The 15,367-nt window shown below is 37.7% G+C and overlaps 3 protein-coding genes across 9 annotated transcripts in view; all 3 read left to right on the top strand.

Annotated features, from left to right (window-relative positions):
* LOC101745399 (uncharacterized) overlaps nt 1-10,738 on the top strand; it is a 40,028-nt gene extending 29,290 nt beyond the window's left edge. For 5 of the 6 annotated variants that reach the window (XM_012694992.3, XM_012694993.3, XM_012694991.3 and 2 more), the window contains 5 exons: nt 1,015-1,228; nt 2,860-2,999; nt 4,578-4,643; nt 4,946-5,079; nt 5,357-10,738. In XM_012694992.3, the coding sequence (XP_012550446.1) occupies nt 1,015-1,228; nt 2,860-2,999; nt 4,578-4,643; nt 4,946-5,079; nt 5,357-7,522 (2,720 nt within the window). In that variant the 3' untranslated portion in view covers nt 7,523-10,738. The remainder of the gene's footprint in view (nt 1-1,014; nt 1,229-2,859; nt 3,000-4,577; nt 4,644-4,945; nt 5,080-5,356) is intronic. The other variant, XM_062671133.1, reaches the window with a different exon arrangement.
* A 1,763-nt stretch (nt 10,739-12,501) lies between these two features.
* LOC134199695 (protein cornichon homolog 4) lies at nt 12,502-13,038 on the top strand. Its single transcript, XM_062671135.1, has one exon. It carries the CDS (start codon nt 12,568-12,570, stop codon nt 13,036-13,038), a length of 471 nt encoding a protein of 156 aa, XP_062527119.1. The 5' UTR covers nt 12,502-12,567.
* A 2-nt stretch (nt 13,039-13,040) lies between these two features.
* LOC101745582 (uncharacterized) lies at nt 13,041-15,367 on the top strand. Of its 2 annotated transcripts, XM_038013842.2 has the most exons (4): nt 13,041-13,551; nt 13,624-13,981; nt 14,057-14,300; nt 14,388-15,367. In XM_038013842.2, exons 1-4 carry the CDS (start codon nt 13,041-13,043, stop codon nt 14,685-14,687), a joined length of 1,413 nt encoding a protein of 470 aa, XP_037869770.1. In that variant the 3' UTR covers nt 14,688-15,367. The 2 variants fall into 2 exon arrangements, with proteins under 2 accessions (XP_037869770.1, XP_062527118.1); XM_062671134.1 differs by having other exon boundaries at nt 14,057-15,367.

Here is a 15,367-nt window from a genome sequence, read left to right as displayed (position 1 = left end):
CTTAAACTAGGATGGGGCCCTTGGGCACTCAAGAATTTGAGGCCCTTTTGGAAAGTAATAAAGCGAATTATAATAACATTTTTTTACTGAGTATGACCATTTATTGTAGGTAATCACATACAGTATGATATAATATGTCATTAATGATATTAGAATGCTGCTGGTTTTTTGGTTACGATTTCGATAACGGTTTCTTTCGGGATGTCTGTTGAGCAAAATCTTCTATTATAGGCATAGTATATGCCTTGTGATGCCCTTCTGATTACTGATTTGTGAAAAAAGTGTAATGTGCCCGACAAAAATGTTTTGAGAATAAGCGTGTGAGAGAAATTGTCGGTTTTTCGGGGCCCCCTGAGAATGGGGGCCCTGGGCACGGGCCCCGTGTGCCCTTATGGTAAAGACGGTATTGCTTCTTCATGCATGACATATTCAAGTTTCAGAACTAGCTTAGTTCCTACCAACGGTATAAGACGTTCTCGTCACACGTATACATTTTAGACGTATTGATTTACCATTTGGATCATTTCAATTTCTATGTAATATTGATATTGATAAAATTATAATACAAAATGTACAATGGTTTGAAAGAAGTTTTAAATGTACTAGTGGTCTTCCAGTAGCCGAAATTCGATGTTATTCCAAATTATTATGGTTCTATTGTCAAAGAATACTTCTATATTCACAGATTTTACCAAGATTACACTATAGACAAATAATATTAATCTATTCTCAATTTGACCACAGACTTTAAACAGCAACAAAAGTTTGACAATTGACAATAAATAAAGAGTATTTAATATATATGTTGCGTCAAATACATGGTAGTTTGTGTAATGTTTTTTTTATTGATTTATTGTATTTTTATGTATAATAAAAAAAAAAAAACTTTCTGCACTCCTCTATATTCTCTATAAGTATGGGAAATTTCATTCTCCTCCCTCTACGCAATTTTCGTAAAAAGGCGTATACAGTTTTTGCTTCACGTATTAATATATGGATAATTTGATTTGAAAGAGAGCCGATCGTCGTGCGGTGGAGGCGAGGGCTCGGAGGGCTCGGACGGGCGCGTGTCCTGGCGCGTGACACTCGACCACGACCTGGTGGAGACCCTGAGCGCGATATATCCCGAGTGGTTCAAACCACAGCAGCGTCGCGACCGCAGCCGCGCAGCCTCGCCGGTCTCGCCGCCTCACACCCCGCCCACGCCGCCCTCAGACGACACGTTCAGGTCGGTTCTACTACTACAAGAATACAAATTACTACGCATCTTATTTTCTCGTATTAACATGCTTCGTAATGCTGCGTCGTATAAACAAATGAATTGCTTTATTCTAATGTTAACAATGTGTTGACTGTTATTAAATAACTTGTCTAAACACGATTCTCTTATTTCAAAGATTATTAATAAAAAAATATATTGAAATACTTCTTAACTATTTGTCATGGCTATTGCATGGCATGATATTCTTATTTATCAAATGAAATTATATCTAGGCATAATAGGTAAGACGGTCGGTGAATCTAATCGAAGACCTAAAGATTTTTACTGCGTAAATACGTAACTTGTACGTGTTCATAAATAATTTGCACGGTGAAAGATAAAAATCGAACCGGCAACATTTACCGAATGTTTGTTTTTGATGGCAGGAGTAATGTGAAATTGTGCCGCGATTTATCATCACAATCCTGACTATTTCGGCTACAAATTGACAATTGTTTAAACTGTGTTATCTTTGATCCTTAGTGACCGTTGAACCTACTGCAAATAACAAAGTTTAATAAGTTAATATAGATTAAATATAGGTAAAAAAACACGCATCAAATACTAAGGATTTTTTTTAATATTGATAATTTAATATATTAAGTTAACGTAATAAAATTACTGCGTGCTGATCGATACGCGTGCAAATGTGAAAGGTCATCAGCCGTCTTAAAGTAATTGTAAATTACGTTGAAATTTTATGTTATATATATGTATATGGTCTGACCTATTTAAGCCGATAAAAGGGCTTAAAATTGATGTACAATGTTGGAGCTTCACTAAATAGCAGGAGCTAATAATACCGCTTTATTTGGCCCATAAAGCAAAGTGAAGAGAATCACATAATCATAACCAATATATAACATGAACTCATCAACCAAGAATGTTTTTTGATGCGTAAACATGCTACCAAAACCAAAATGGAACGTAAACGAATTTCGTTTTCGATACACCGAGAATTAATTGAACTAGTGGGCCCCCGGTAGTTGAAATTCGACTATAATTAATTGAAATTATAGGTCTGTATACTGTTATACTTCTATTATCACAGATTTCGTCAAGACTACACTTTGAACAAATATTAATAAAGACAAACAATACTTAATTTATTTATTGATTTAATGTATTTTTTTTTGCATAATTTAAAAAAAAATATTAACGTTCTGCACTCCTTCTCTATATTCTCTACTAGGTTTTGCCCGCGACTTTTTCCGCGTGGAATAGTTACTTTGGCATGACGCAAAATTTTACCCGCCTCTTCATTTACGTAGAAAGTGAAAATATTTTTGAATAATAGAATTTTAAAGAGTTATTTTACCAAAATCACGATTTTTAATCGACTTGCATTGATCTTAGCGTGATGTAATATAGCCTATAGCCTTCCTCGATATATGGGCTATCTAACAACGGAATAATTTTTCAAATCGGACCAGTATCCTGAGATTAGCGCGTTCAAACAAACAAACTCTTCAGCTTTATAATATTAGTATAGATAAGTGTGGCAAATTTCGTAGTCCTCCGTCCGCGCAATTTAAAAAAAAGGGGTACAAAATTTTTGCTTCACGTATTAATATATAGATGTGTTTGCGCTGGTGCAGCTCTGGTGCGGAGGAGATGGCTGGACGGCAGGCGAGCAGCAGCGGCGCCAGCGAGCCGTCCAGCTCGCCGCGCGTGTCGCCGCCTAAAGTCATCGTCGACGACAGCCCGCTCCAGCCTGCCATGGGGAAGCATAAAGAATGTGAGAACCGCCATATTACCCTTACGGAGATAGCGCTTAAGATAATAAAAAAAAAGAGTGGTGTCGTGGGACACCGGATAGGAACGAAGTTCCTTATTATAAAAATATTAATTTTAAGTTCTATTCGAGGTATAAGGAAAAAAAAATCTGGAGGTTTCGCAACAGCCCACGGTAATTCGGTAACGTGCGAACTTATTGTGGTACACTTCATTCACGGTTGTTTTCATAAGAGTTAGTGTATTGCGCAAACGAACGCTCTGAGATCGTGGTCAATGAATGATAAAAAAATACGTTATTACAAAGTTAAGTCGTACACTGTGTGCATTACTAATAAAAATCTTACGTTATGGACGTTTTTTTCCGGTTAGGGTACCCATCCGCATCGTCTCATAAGGAACCTCGTTCCAAAAAAATAATATAGCACTGCACTAACAAACTTTTAATAATACCGGATTTAGTCTCTGCCTATTTCGTAGTCTTGTTTGTAATTAAGTCTTGATACGTTTTAATTGTAAAAAACGTTTTTTATTTTCTTAAGACAGTAATAGTATATGCTATTCCCATTACAGGCAGAATTATTTAATTAAATTTGTTAATCCAACATATAGGTTTTTCTTTTAAATTTAATAGTGTTGCTAAAAATATTCGCTAATATTTTAATTAATCTAAAATCTTACTCACGCATAGGCAGCTATTAACAGAATTAATTCAACTAAAAAAGTGTACCCTTAGGAACAACAGGTCAATTCAATAATTACGTTGGTTAAATAATAAAAGGGAAACCATTCGTATTGTGTGTAATGCAATGAATGTCTAATTCACTTTAACACTAGTATAGAACAAGGCTGCAATACAATTAGTATGCCTAAAGAATCGTTGTATCCGGTAATGCTCTCTGACTCCGGCTTGCAATATGAATAAAAAATAATAAAGTGTTTGCATGTCCCTCGTTCACATTGTTTTCCGATATAGTGCGACATTTGCGTGCGGCGTGAACGCGGGCGCATGCAAAGACGCCCAGTAACCCACAATATTCGGCCCAGTGGTAGTGAATGTTTCGTCTGTAATACGGTCGCGGCATAACACTAGTTTCCTTGTGCAGTGTTTATTTATGTTGGCAACTGGCCAGCGTTGTCCGCCCATCGTTCGCTGTTACCCGCCACAAAAACAAATGTATAGGAACTCCATTCGCGCCTACGCCCTAAAGCCGAGACCGGCTCGATCGATATAATTTGTGCACCGATCGACGCATCGATCACGTCGGCGCCCGTGAACGATACGCTACGTCAAGTTCGTCACCTGGCGTCATAACACACTATTTTTGACGACCACATGTCTGATGTTCAATCAGTGCCCATTGTATGCATAAGTCGATCGGGGCACCCGGTATGGTTGTCGTGTCTTGTTATTGGCCAACTAACGCACACTAAACGCACACGCTACAGTGAATGATACTTCGAATTAAGTATGATCAGGAAAATTATTGTCGAGGAAAATGTAATAAATCAAATAACGTCACCCGTCTATAGTCGTAATCGAATAATGTTTTGATTGTTTATAATTAATGTACTTCTGCAGCGTTGAAAGTGAAGCTGATGATGCGCCGGCCCATCAACCAGCTCGTAGCGCAAGGAATAATGCCCCGTAAGTACTAACAGTTAATCATTCGAAGATAGGCTGATTCGGTTGTTACGAACTTTGAAAGTGTTTATGCGTTCTCAATTTATAGCGCATTCAAACGATGAAAAATATTTACGATTACAATTCTTAGTACGTTTTACGGCAGGCGTAATTCTTAGGACAGCGGAATAAACAACTGATAATTGAAAGCACGTTCGGCTGTTTATTACATCGAAAATACGGAAACATAAGTTTATGGTTTTATTAAAAAAAACTGTGTTTGTAAAATACAATATAATATAAATGTAACCTTTTTTGTTTTTCAGCATTAAAAACACCGCCGGCGTATTTTGAACAATGCAAGCAACTAGAGAGAGCCAAAACAGGCGATTTGCTGAAAGCAAAAATCCAACGGCGACCAGATCGTCAAGAATTAGAAAGGAGACATATTTTGGAACAAGTATGTGTTATATTTTATAATTTCGTATTTATTAAGGATCGCTGGTCTCGTTGTCGGGATTTATTTTGAAAGTATTAACATTTCATTAACTGTATACTTACTATATTGAGAAAAAAAAACTCTTACTTGAAAGTATTATAAGCGCCATTGCTTGACTCCTGTTGTGACAGATAGATGACGCTAAAAAACTATAAAATGAGACAGTTGATAATACTTACAAAACTGATGATTGGTAGAATTGGTAGTTGCTAATGTTAAAGTGTTAACTTTCTTCCAGGAAAGCCATGTGGATCCGAGTTTGGCTGAAAAACAAAGGATGCTGAAAAAAGCACGATTAGCGGATCAACTCAATGACCAGCTTTCACACAGACCTGGTCCTTTGGAGCTCATCAAGAAGAACATACTTCACACTGAGGAGAATATAGAAACTGCAGTAAAAAGTGGAATACTCGCATTTAAAGCGACCAGCGAGGGCGCTTCCGGCCGACCCCAACATCCTTCCTCGTACTGTGGACCACCCGATGAAGTATCACCTTCACCGTCACCTCCTTCCACGCTCTCACCCATAAGCGTGACCTCGCCTCCGCAGCACCCTGCTCCTGGCAAGGAAAAAAATCGAAAGAAAAATAAACAAAAACAACAACCAAAGGCTCGATTTAAATTTCATGAATATAAAGGGCCTCCGAACGCACAAAAAGCGTCTTCACCGCCCGGAACGGTCGAGACCCCATATGAACTTTTATTGCAACAGCAACAGCTTCTCTTACAGCTAATGTTGCCCGCGTCTCCAGCGCCGTCAACCGCGTCCGTGACGTCAGACTGCTCCGACGTGCTGCCCGCGCCTCCCCCGCCCCCGCTGCCGCCGGCGCCCCCCTCCGCGCTCTCGTCACTGTCGCCCTCCCTACCCGTCGCCTCGCGATTTGAAGATATGAAAGTGTCGGATCTCCGGGCCGAATGTAAACGACGGAACCTACGAGTGTCCGGCCCAAAGCCACAGCTAATAGATCGATTGAGGCCCTTCCTCGTCGAGAAACAGGAAGAGGCTCCGAAGTCACCGGTGTCCGTCGCATCGGTGCCTTCTGTAGCTTCAATGGTTTCCATTGCGTCTCCGGACCCTCGAATCAAGATCGAACCCCAAGAAGATATCGTTCAGTCGCAACGCCGTCAAATCGAGGAGCTCGAACGTAAACTAGAGGTGTCGCGCCAACAGCTGGAAGCGGTGCGACGCGAGGCAGCCGGTGCCGCCGCCAGTGATCAGGGTCGACGTCTACTGCAGGCGCATCTTTGTGTAACGCAGCTCCGTGCCAAACTGGATGCCCTGCAACAATCCCCGCCACCACCACCCCAGCCTCAATACGTACGGCTCTTCACAATGACTCCACCCGCTCCGAATCTCGACACAACTGTCGATTCTACACTTCAAAAACCTGCAAATCCTGCATACATACTGAACGGCGTAAAGGTGGTACCCATAGCGATACTTCCGACGACGCACTATGAACCGGAGCGACTGGCACCTCCTCCTCCTCCGCCACCACCTCCTCCTCCGCCACCACCTCCCCCGCCGCCCCCGCCGCCGCACGTGTCCTCCCCGCACGATCATAACGAGGAAAGTCAGATTATGGATGACGTGCTTGAAATTTTAGTAGAGAACGGTGAATTACCACCTTCGGCCGTAGGTGACGCGGGGGTCGTCGCTCCAGTCGTGGATGTGGGATATACGACATCTAATGATTCGTTTTCACCTCACGAGGTACTAACTGATGACCTTCTTGGCGACACGCACGTGCGTGATTCACTCGCCGCGGACGAGCTGCAAAGAGAACTCGACGACATTCAAAATGAAATAATGAATCACGTCGATCTTCATCCCGTACAGTCTGACGAAAGATGTAACGGAGAGCGGCGGGCCCCGGACATCGATGCGGATCTCGGCGTCGACATCTTGAACACTGGAGACTTCCATCCGGATTTCGTTTCCGATCCGAACGGCGCCGACGACGACTTCTTCGAAAGTCTTCTTTCCGGTGCGACAGACGACGGCTCTCACGTTCCGATGGACGTCGGAGAAGACCAATCTGAGAGAACGGTCGAGACTCCCCTGGCCAGCGTCGACATCCTCGATCATGTCCGGACCGGCTTCGATTACATGGATGACTTGTCGCTGCCGTCGTTTCCTCACGACGAGCACCACCACCACGACAGCTTCGAGAGGCGACCGTGCGAGCTAGATCTCAAGGAGTGCGGCATCGACATCGGGCCGAGCGCCGCGATGGACAGCGAGGGCTACGACTACATGGACACGGAGATGATCCCCAACATGTTCGGTCGCGGGCACGTGCCGCAGTGCGACCCGCTGCTGGGCGGCGTGCTGTCCCGCCCGGCGCCGCGCCCCGCCCACAAGCACTACTCGTGGGAGCGCATCGAGTACGACGCCACCTGACCCCCCGCCCCCCACCCGCGGCTCCGCGCCGTCCGTCACTCGATCAGCGGGGGGACCCGAACGTAGACGTTGTTCTGTGCGCGCGACACAAAGTGTTCGCGGTCAACGAGACTCTGAATAAAGTTATTGGTGTTTGTACTTAACGTCGGCACGAACGCTCTCGTGTCGCTAGATAGTAGTTGAAATGTTTCATTCGTGTCACTTGACGCGCGCCGACCGGGATCGTCGCGCATACTTGGCTCATCTGTATGTTATAAGTTCATTTTATTTTATATTTATAGCATATTTACTTGTGTATATATTGAAATTAATAATACTCAACATAGTTGTGGAAATCTGCATTCCGCCCGATGACTATAAAACTTAGGGGAAAATCGTCATAGGAAATCTTTATAGGCACACTAACGTTTCGACCTGTCGTATCTTGAATTGACTTGCGCAGAGCTTATAAGATTTCTCATGTTTAGTTTGGTGTTGTGTCTATTTATTGAAATCAAATAAAACGCTATCTTGAATACTTAGATAGCTATTTCCCAGTAAATAAGTGACATTCCAGTCTTGTTGAAAGTGCTAATAAGCACAGTCGCCTTACAGTGCTTCAATAAATTTTGTTCATCACTAAAAAAAAATGCGTTTAACTGAAAAAAAAAAGTGAACAAAGAGCACATTGACAAGCCATCGTCATGGGTGGGACCAGCTTGGGAACAATGTTAGTTATGAATTCATTAGTTTATTCAGGGGGGCAACTCCCAACACTCCAACAGTTGAGCAAACATTGGTTCACTATCACTTGTCTGACACTCCGCTCATACCTAAGTTCTTGTTAAATTATACTATTATATTTCTTTATGTAAGTGTAGCATAAAAGCTTATACGAAACTTGGTTTTCGTTAATTTGAGTTTCCCTAATTCTTATAGATTTATATCAACATAACATTCTTGAAAATGTATCATTCCAATTTGTCTAAAACGTAGGCTAGGTGCGTCGTAATAAGTTGCTGTTTTATACCTTGTATTTATCCAGTAGTTGTGCAGTGAACTTAAATCAAACAAGGAACTGTGTATTCGGAATGTTTGCGCAATTGTTGGAGTGGACTATTTATTATTTATCATTTACAACTCGATTGTACTGTCTTAAGAATTTGTTCATAACTAGAAGAATGTGTGAGTGTTTTCACTAATGTGTTTTGTATCTGCATCCATTGGTTTTATCTTGCGTTAACTACTGCTTTGTCGGCGTGAGATCAGTAATGCTAAGGAATATTGCCATTTTTGCATTTATGTTATTTGATTTTTGAATACTTGTTGCTACAACGAAAAATGGACACAGATTACTCCTGCATCATTTGTGTCAATTAAATCTGTGGCGGAATAAGTGTAAAAATATATTTAGAGAATACCGCATTCATAAGCTCTATGTAAATTATTTTTTTATACAATAATTAACCTAATTTTATGAATACTATATAATTGTTAATGTTGTGGCTACATTAGTGAGTCTCATTGAAAGCTTGCATTGTTACGTTTTGTTGGTCAGGTCGCAATCTGTTCGGTCGATTAAGAATAGTCTGTCGCGATTCCAAAAATTATGTTTCGGTAAACTTTGAAACTGCAGTTTCTACATAAACTCGTATATTGTTATAAAAAGCACGAGTCATTCACTATTGTGAATTTAGCAAACAGCTAATTACTTTCAGCGACTTGCTCCCATAAATATTCGCACGTAAAGCAATGCAAAGTTAGATAATTTAGTGAGAAGTCAGTTAGGTGGTGGTAGGACTTGTGAGTCCGCGCGGGTAGGTACCACCGCCCTGCCTATTTCTGCCGTGAAGCAGTAATGCGTTTCGGTCTGAAGGGTAGGGCAGTCGTTGTAACTATACTGAGATCTTAGAACTTATATTTACGTTCTAGATGTCTATGGGCTCCAGTAACCACTTAACACCAGGTGGGCAGTGAGCTCGTCCATCCATCTAAACAATAAAAAAAAAGTTAAGCCCTGAACTTTACTGTAGATCGAACGCGCGTAATTTTATATCGCAGTGTCTCGATGCGAACTTTGAGCTAAAATGTAGCCGCACCAAACTTAACATAAAAATGACTCCGCATAGGAACATGAAAAATAAGAAATTTAAGAACTTGTATGTTGAACATATGTGTCACTGTTAGTTGATCAACTGCAATTAAACTTGTATATTATATTTATATGGCTTGTTATCAGATCTATCTGCTTACTTGCTAGGGATGCTACTGCATGCTTTCGTGATGGAAACAATATGAATTGCGTTTGCATATAAATTGGTGCTATAAAGATTTAATATCGAATTAATATTAATAAAATTATAGAAAGCATCCGGGTGGAGCATGTGTTGCGCTGTATCTATAGTCTGAAGCCGAGTCAAGTCATCACATCATTTTATAATTTTAATGCATTGAAACTAACACGTCTGATCGTCAAAAGATCGTTTTATTTTAAGTTGTATTCCATTATCTAAGTAAATATTAAAACAAAATGATACCAAGACTATATAACGAAAATCTATTTGCTCATTATCTAAATTATAATATCCATAAAATTAGCCAATAATTCTAATGTTCTATTTATTTATTAGCTTACAACATGAATATGTTCCATAATAATAATTTTACTATGATCTTTAGGTCGAGAATACCGTGTTTGTTATATTATTTATTTGATAATAACTGCTTATGTAAGGCATCATAAATGATGTATTTTCCCTACATTATCTGCTAAGTGAGATGTTTGATAAGTATACTTTATATTAATTATTTAACTCGTGATTATGTTAGGAGAGTTTAATATCTGTTTTATAATTATAAGTTCGAAGTGATAACATACTAATTGTTTATTTATTATTATTCATTGCATTGCTCTCTGAAATGTAACCAATTTACGTAAAGAAACAAATTGGCTTCATTGTAACGCTTTCAACCCCATAAATGTGTTTGTACAATTTCTTCATTATATTAGTGCTTAGAATTAAAAATGGGCTTTGAGCCTTAATAATTACGATACAGAGCTAGTATTCAAAAATAATTTATGTATAAAAATAATAATGATGTGATAAGATGACAGGAGTCGGATCTGTAGTGTAACTGGATAGTTTTTTTACCTTGCCCCTGTAATCAAACCTTGTATATAAATACTAAGCCTTTTCTAGTTTAAGGAAAGAACGTTAAATAAAAAGTTTTGACAAATATTGTTTTCTTCAGTCTCTACACACGATTCTACTCTTTATGCCCATTAGTATAGTAAATAATAAAGTGGCACACAAAAGTTAACATAGGTCGTGCATCACTGTTTACTTTTTGATTAAATAGGTATGTGACGGGAAAATCGTTGCTACATCCACCGTCGCCCATAGTTCATACTGGTGGTATTGTGTGAGACTGCACCTGTAGGTACCACCGCTCTGCTTATTGAGTTTGAAGATTATAAATACATGCGTGTTGATTTGATTTTAATATGAGGTCGCCGTGAAGATTTTCATCCTTACAAACAACGTTGCTCCGACGGCTATCCTGTGAAAAGAGATTCGATGATCTGAAGTGTTATGATGGGTGCGGGTCGCGTAAGCGAACACTTTACTTGCATAAATCATAACTTAACGTATGCGTTATGTAGAGTAGCACCTTGTTATAAGGCGGATCTCACAAGATAATGCAACCCATAGATCATTTATATGGTGCATTAAAACCATGGCTGCAAGAATTTTATCTCTAAACAAGGCGGAGAAACAACAAACTGAACACTTTGATTAATGTCTCATATTAATCATCTTCATTTCATTTCACTCCATATCATTTTTCATAAAAATAAAAATATGAATTAAAATAAGACATGACTTGAAGGTCTTAGCTACCAAGTCATAAAATAACTTTTAAAAACTTAAAATTATGGTAGTTTTTCAATTACAGCACAAGAGCGCATTATGCGGGATAATGCTCAACTAAGCTTCAGCATAATTCGGCAATGTGCGTCACTGAGTCGCATTTTGCTCTGTAATTGGAAAACTATATTAATCTTAGTTTTAGTAATTGGAAAACTACCAATAATTGTAGTTGACATACAGCGCTTTGGCTTTTTGACTTTTTGGCGGGAACGCGAGGTGTGAAGTTGTGCGATTTGTTAAATTTTGTCTATTTAGTGTTTCATTAGGTTTAAATGTGTAATAGCGGTGGTTTATTAACTGTTTAGTATCTGTGAAAGTGCACAAATGTGGGAAAATGATACAAAGCCGTTGGACGTAACTTCTCGGGATCCTCCAAAAAGTCCACTGAAAAAATCTCAGTAAACGACCACCATTTTACTAAGATTATGTTTCATCCCATATCATCTCATCTCATTTCATTTAATTTCATCCCAGTTGATTAATGTCTCAAATTAATCATATTCATTTAATTTCACTCCATATTATCATTTTTTACAAAAATATCCCATATCATAACATCTCATTTCAATTCATTTCATTTCATATCATATTTCATAAAAAATATACATAATATAAAAGATTAGGCTGTATGGTGTGATACTTTTGCCTTTCCATTTGGAAAAATAAAACTACTACTACTTTCAACTACCGTACTTTGACATAGGTAGTAGGTAGTATAGGTACACATTTATGTATGTTTATACATATATACATACCGTACTTACTATTTTACTATTCCATTGCTATTTGCTACAATTAATAAATTCCTCCAAATACCTACTAATAGCGACATTCCGTCCGACTCGGGATTTGATACCGTACCTACTACCTACATTGTTGTAGTCTACAAGTGAAGGCAAATAATTGGAATTGGAATATGTTTGTGCAATTGAATCCATGAGTCGTTTTGGTGATTATGGATACATAACTCCAATGAATCAGTGGTTTCTAAAATTAAGATTTTTGTGTTACTGTAGTAGTTATTATTATTTTGTGTAATTTTAGTACATTACTCCGGTGATAATTTTGTGTAAGAGCAATTAATTGTATGGTGTATTGCTAAATCGATATTGAACTAACTCGTATTTCTGCGTGATGATATTAGCCGAAACAGTACTTTTCTCTCTGTGTTTAATTGACACTGGTGCTGTATTATTTCTATTAATTTATTACATAATAACATTGTCTGATTTAGAGTGTGATTACCTAAATGCCCAAGAATGCTGTGATAAACTGAATTACTGGTTGGTGCCAAAGTATATTGCTCACACTTTAATTACCTTCTTATTGGTGACACATGGGCAACTTGTATTGTTTTTCCTCAATTTACCCTTGTTTATATGGCTAACATATGAATATTTTACGATACCTCAAGGTAATCTTGGAAAGTATGACCCAGCAGAGATTCTGAACCGTGGACAGCTTCGGAAACATCTAAGGGATCTAATGATCTATATAGGATATTATTTAGTATCTTTCTTTATTTACCTTTATTGCTTCATACTGGCACTTCTAAAAGGTAATCCCATAGCAGGTTCTGATGATCAGATTGTGACTGAAATGTAAAAATGGCAGAAAATCCAAAAACTTCAACATTTGAAGAGGAGGCAGACAATGATGACAGCAGCCTCTCCTCATCAGATGATTTGAAATGTGTAAAGTTATCTTTACCTAAAAATATAGCTGCATATGTCGATAAAAGAGAGTTGCAAAGAGATGTTAATCCTATAACATGCGACAACGACTTGGTAGAGAAAGTTATGAACAATTATGTTATAGTTAAACGAATATTAAGAGTTTTGTCGTGGCAGGAAAAAATGATATGCAAGCATGTATGTTCGTTGTGGCATTCTGCTGTATTAGCACTACTGAGAGAGCAACAGGGGCCTGCTGATTGCGTCATAGCACTACAACATGCCTCATCAAAAAGTATCATGAAGTTCAAGCAATCTGGAATTTTATACAATGAGCCGTTAGCAGTTTTAACCTTTGCAAATGAAATGGGCTTTAATATGTCACACAAATGTAGGTCAATTTCACCATATCCATGCAGCCCACCATGCTCTTATGAACACACTAGTATGTATTATCATAATTCAGGTATACTTAACTTTAATTCTAAGATATACTGATTTGTTGTTAATATTTCAGTGGTGGATGTATTGCAAAACAATGTGAGTGCACCCAAAAACTGTATGCTGGCTGTGAGGAGTAACTGTATCTCATTCATGTCACTTCCGTCATCGCCAACTTATGAGTTTAAGATTACACAGAAAATGTTCTTGCGTCCAAATCCATTCATTAGTTGTCTTTATATACCTATGATGCCAGATGTTGAATTTAAAGTCATTAGTATCAGAAATGTGGAAGAAATGCAAAAGAAATTCTATGATGTTATTGATGAACTGGAAAAAAAATACATATTTAAAACTGTTTTGGCTTACGTCACTGAGGCTTTCCTGTTCCATTCAGTGGAAGAGGTTGTCTTCTTGAATTATTTGAAAAAAGTGTATGTATAAAGGTTGTTGTTATTTTGTTTGTGTTTAGATGATAATGTCTAATTGGTTGATAATTTTATTTACAGACAACCTGATATCCCGTATGCACTTGGTGGTTGTATTGTCGAAGATGTAATATATGATACAAAAAGCATAGCTGACATTGTGAAGAGTAATAATGAGAATGTTGAATTTGTAAGTGGAAGCTTAGTAAATGTTGGATTATTCCTTGTTCCCAAAGATTCAAACAGAAGTAATTTTGATTCATTTTCACTTATTTTGAACTCCTCTGAATGGGCTAAAGCAAGGATACAAAAATCTATAAATGAGGTATGTATTCAATGTCTAATTATAGTAAAAGATACAGAAGAGCTGTACAAATGTTCATTGTGTAATGATGATTTAATAAATTTACAGTTTGCAAATATGGTACCACAATTTGAGCATAGCATTGCACTAAAATTGTCCTGTGTTGGTCGTGATCAAAAGCATGAAATTGAACTCAAATATTTCCGAGCCGCATTTCCTCATACACGGATAATTGGTTGTTATGGCAATGGAGAATTGGGCCTAAATCATCCTGAGAGATCAAATACTGATACTGGTGCCAAGCGATACCGATATGATCCAGGAGAACAATTTGGAATCATGTACTCTTACTCTACAGTTTTTGTGTACATTGGATGGGGAAAACTACTATCAACATCGGACACTTAAAAGAAAAATTTGAAAACACATAATATTACATATTTTTGCTTAATTTTCAGGATACAGATAAAATTTTTGTGGCATAGATAGTAAAAACCATGCCTAATTAAAATCATTTAAATTAGTCTGCATACTAAAGACTACTTCTAATAGTGTTTTGCATAGTGTTTAAAATTAAGCATTTAAAAATGTTTAAGTGTTGAAAAAAATAAGAATAATCAGGAATTTAAAAAAATGCTTCTTGTTTTTGCTTCCAAATGATGATGGATTCAATTAGTGGTGATATTCAATCAATGGAAAATTATGGCTGAACAAATTAACAAACAAAAAAATAATTATGAAATACATAATTACGTCACTTAGTTTATGGGAATACATAAATGATAACAATTATGTTGTTATTACTATGTCAGAACAGTAAAATTTCAATAATGTGTTGAAAGAAAATTCAATATTAGTTGGTTCTGTCATAATTTTTAATAATAGGTAATTTGGTGACTATACATATTATATTTTATCAGTGTCTATGTGGAATTACACACATACATGTTATACTATTTTATATAATAGTAAGCTTATAAGAAATCTCAATTTGATTAAATGAATAATAATATTATTATATGATAATTTTAAGATGTATTGGAAACGAAAATGTTTTACCATAATTTAATAAACATCTAAGTGTAGAA

Source organism: Bombyx mori, chromosome 11, assembly GCF_030269925.1.
Source record: "Bombyx mori chromosome 11, ASM3026992v2".
NCBI classification, from domain to species: Eukaryota; Metazoa; Arthropoda; class Insecta; order Lepidoptera; family Bombycidae; genus Bombyx; species Bombyx mori.
Note: the sequence above shows the minus strand (reverse complement) of the source record. Positions and strands in the feature narration are given on the sequence as shown.

Coding starts and splice junctions, on each gene's coding strand:
- LOC134199695 (XM_062671135.1), top strand. CDS start 12,568: ATGATATTAGCCGAAACAGTACTTTTCTCTCTGTGTTTAATTGACACT.
- LOC101745582 (XM_062671134.1), top strand. CDS start 13,041: ATGGCAGAAAATCCAAAAACTTCAACATTTGAAGAGGAGGCAGACAAT. Junction 13,552..13,623: donor ATGCTCTTATGAACACACTA/GTATGTATTATC, acceptor TTAATATTTCAG/TGGTGGATGTATTGCAAAAC. Junction 13,982..14,056: donor TTGAATTATTTGAAAAAAGT/GTATGTATAAAG, acceptor TTTTATTTACAG/ACAACCTGATATCCCGTATG.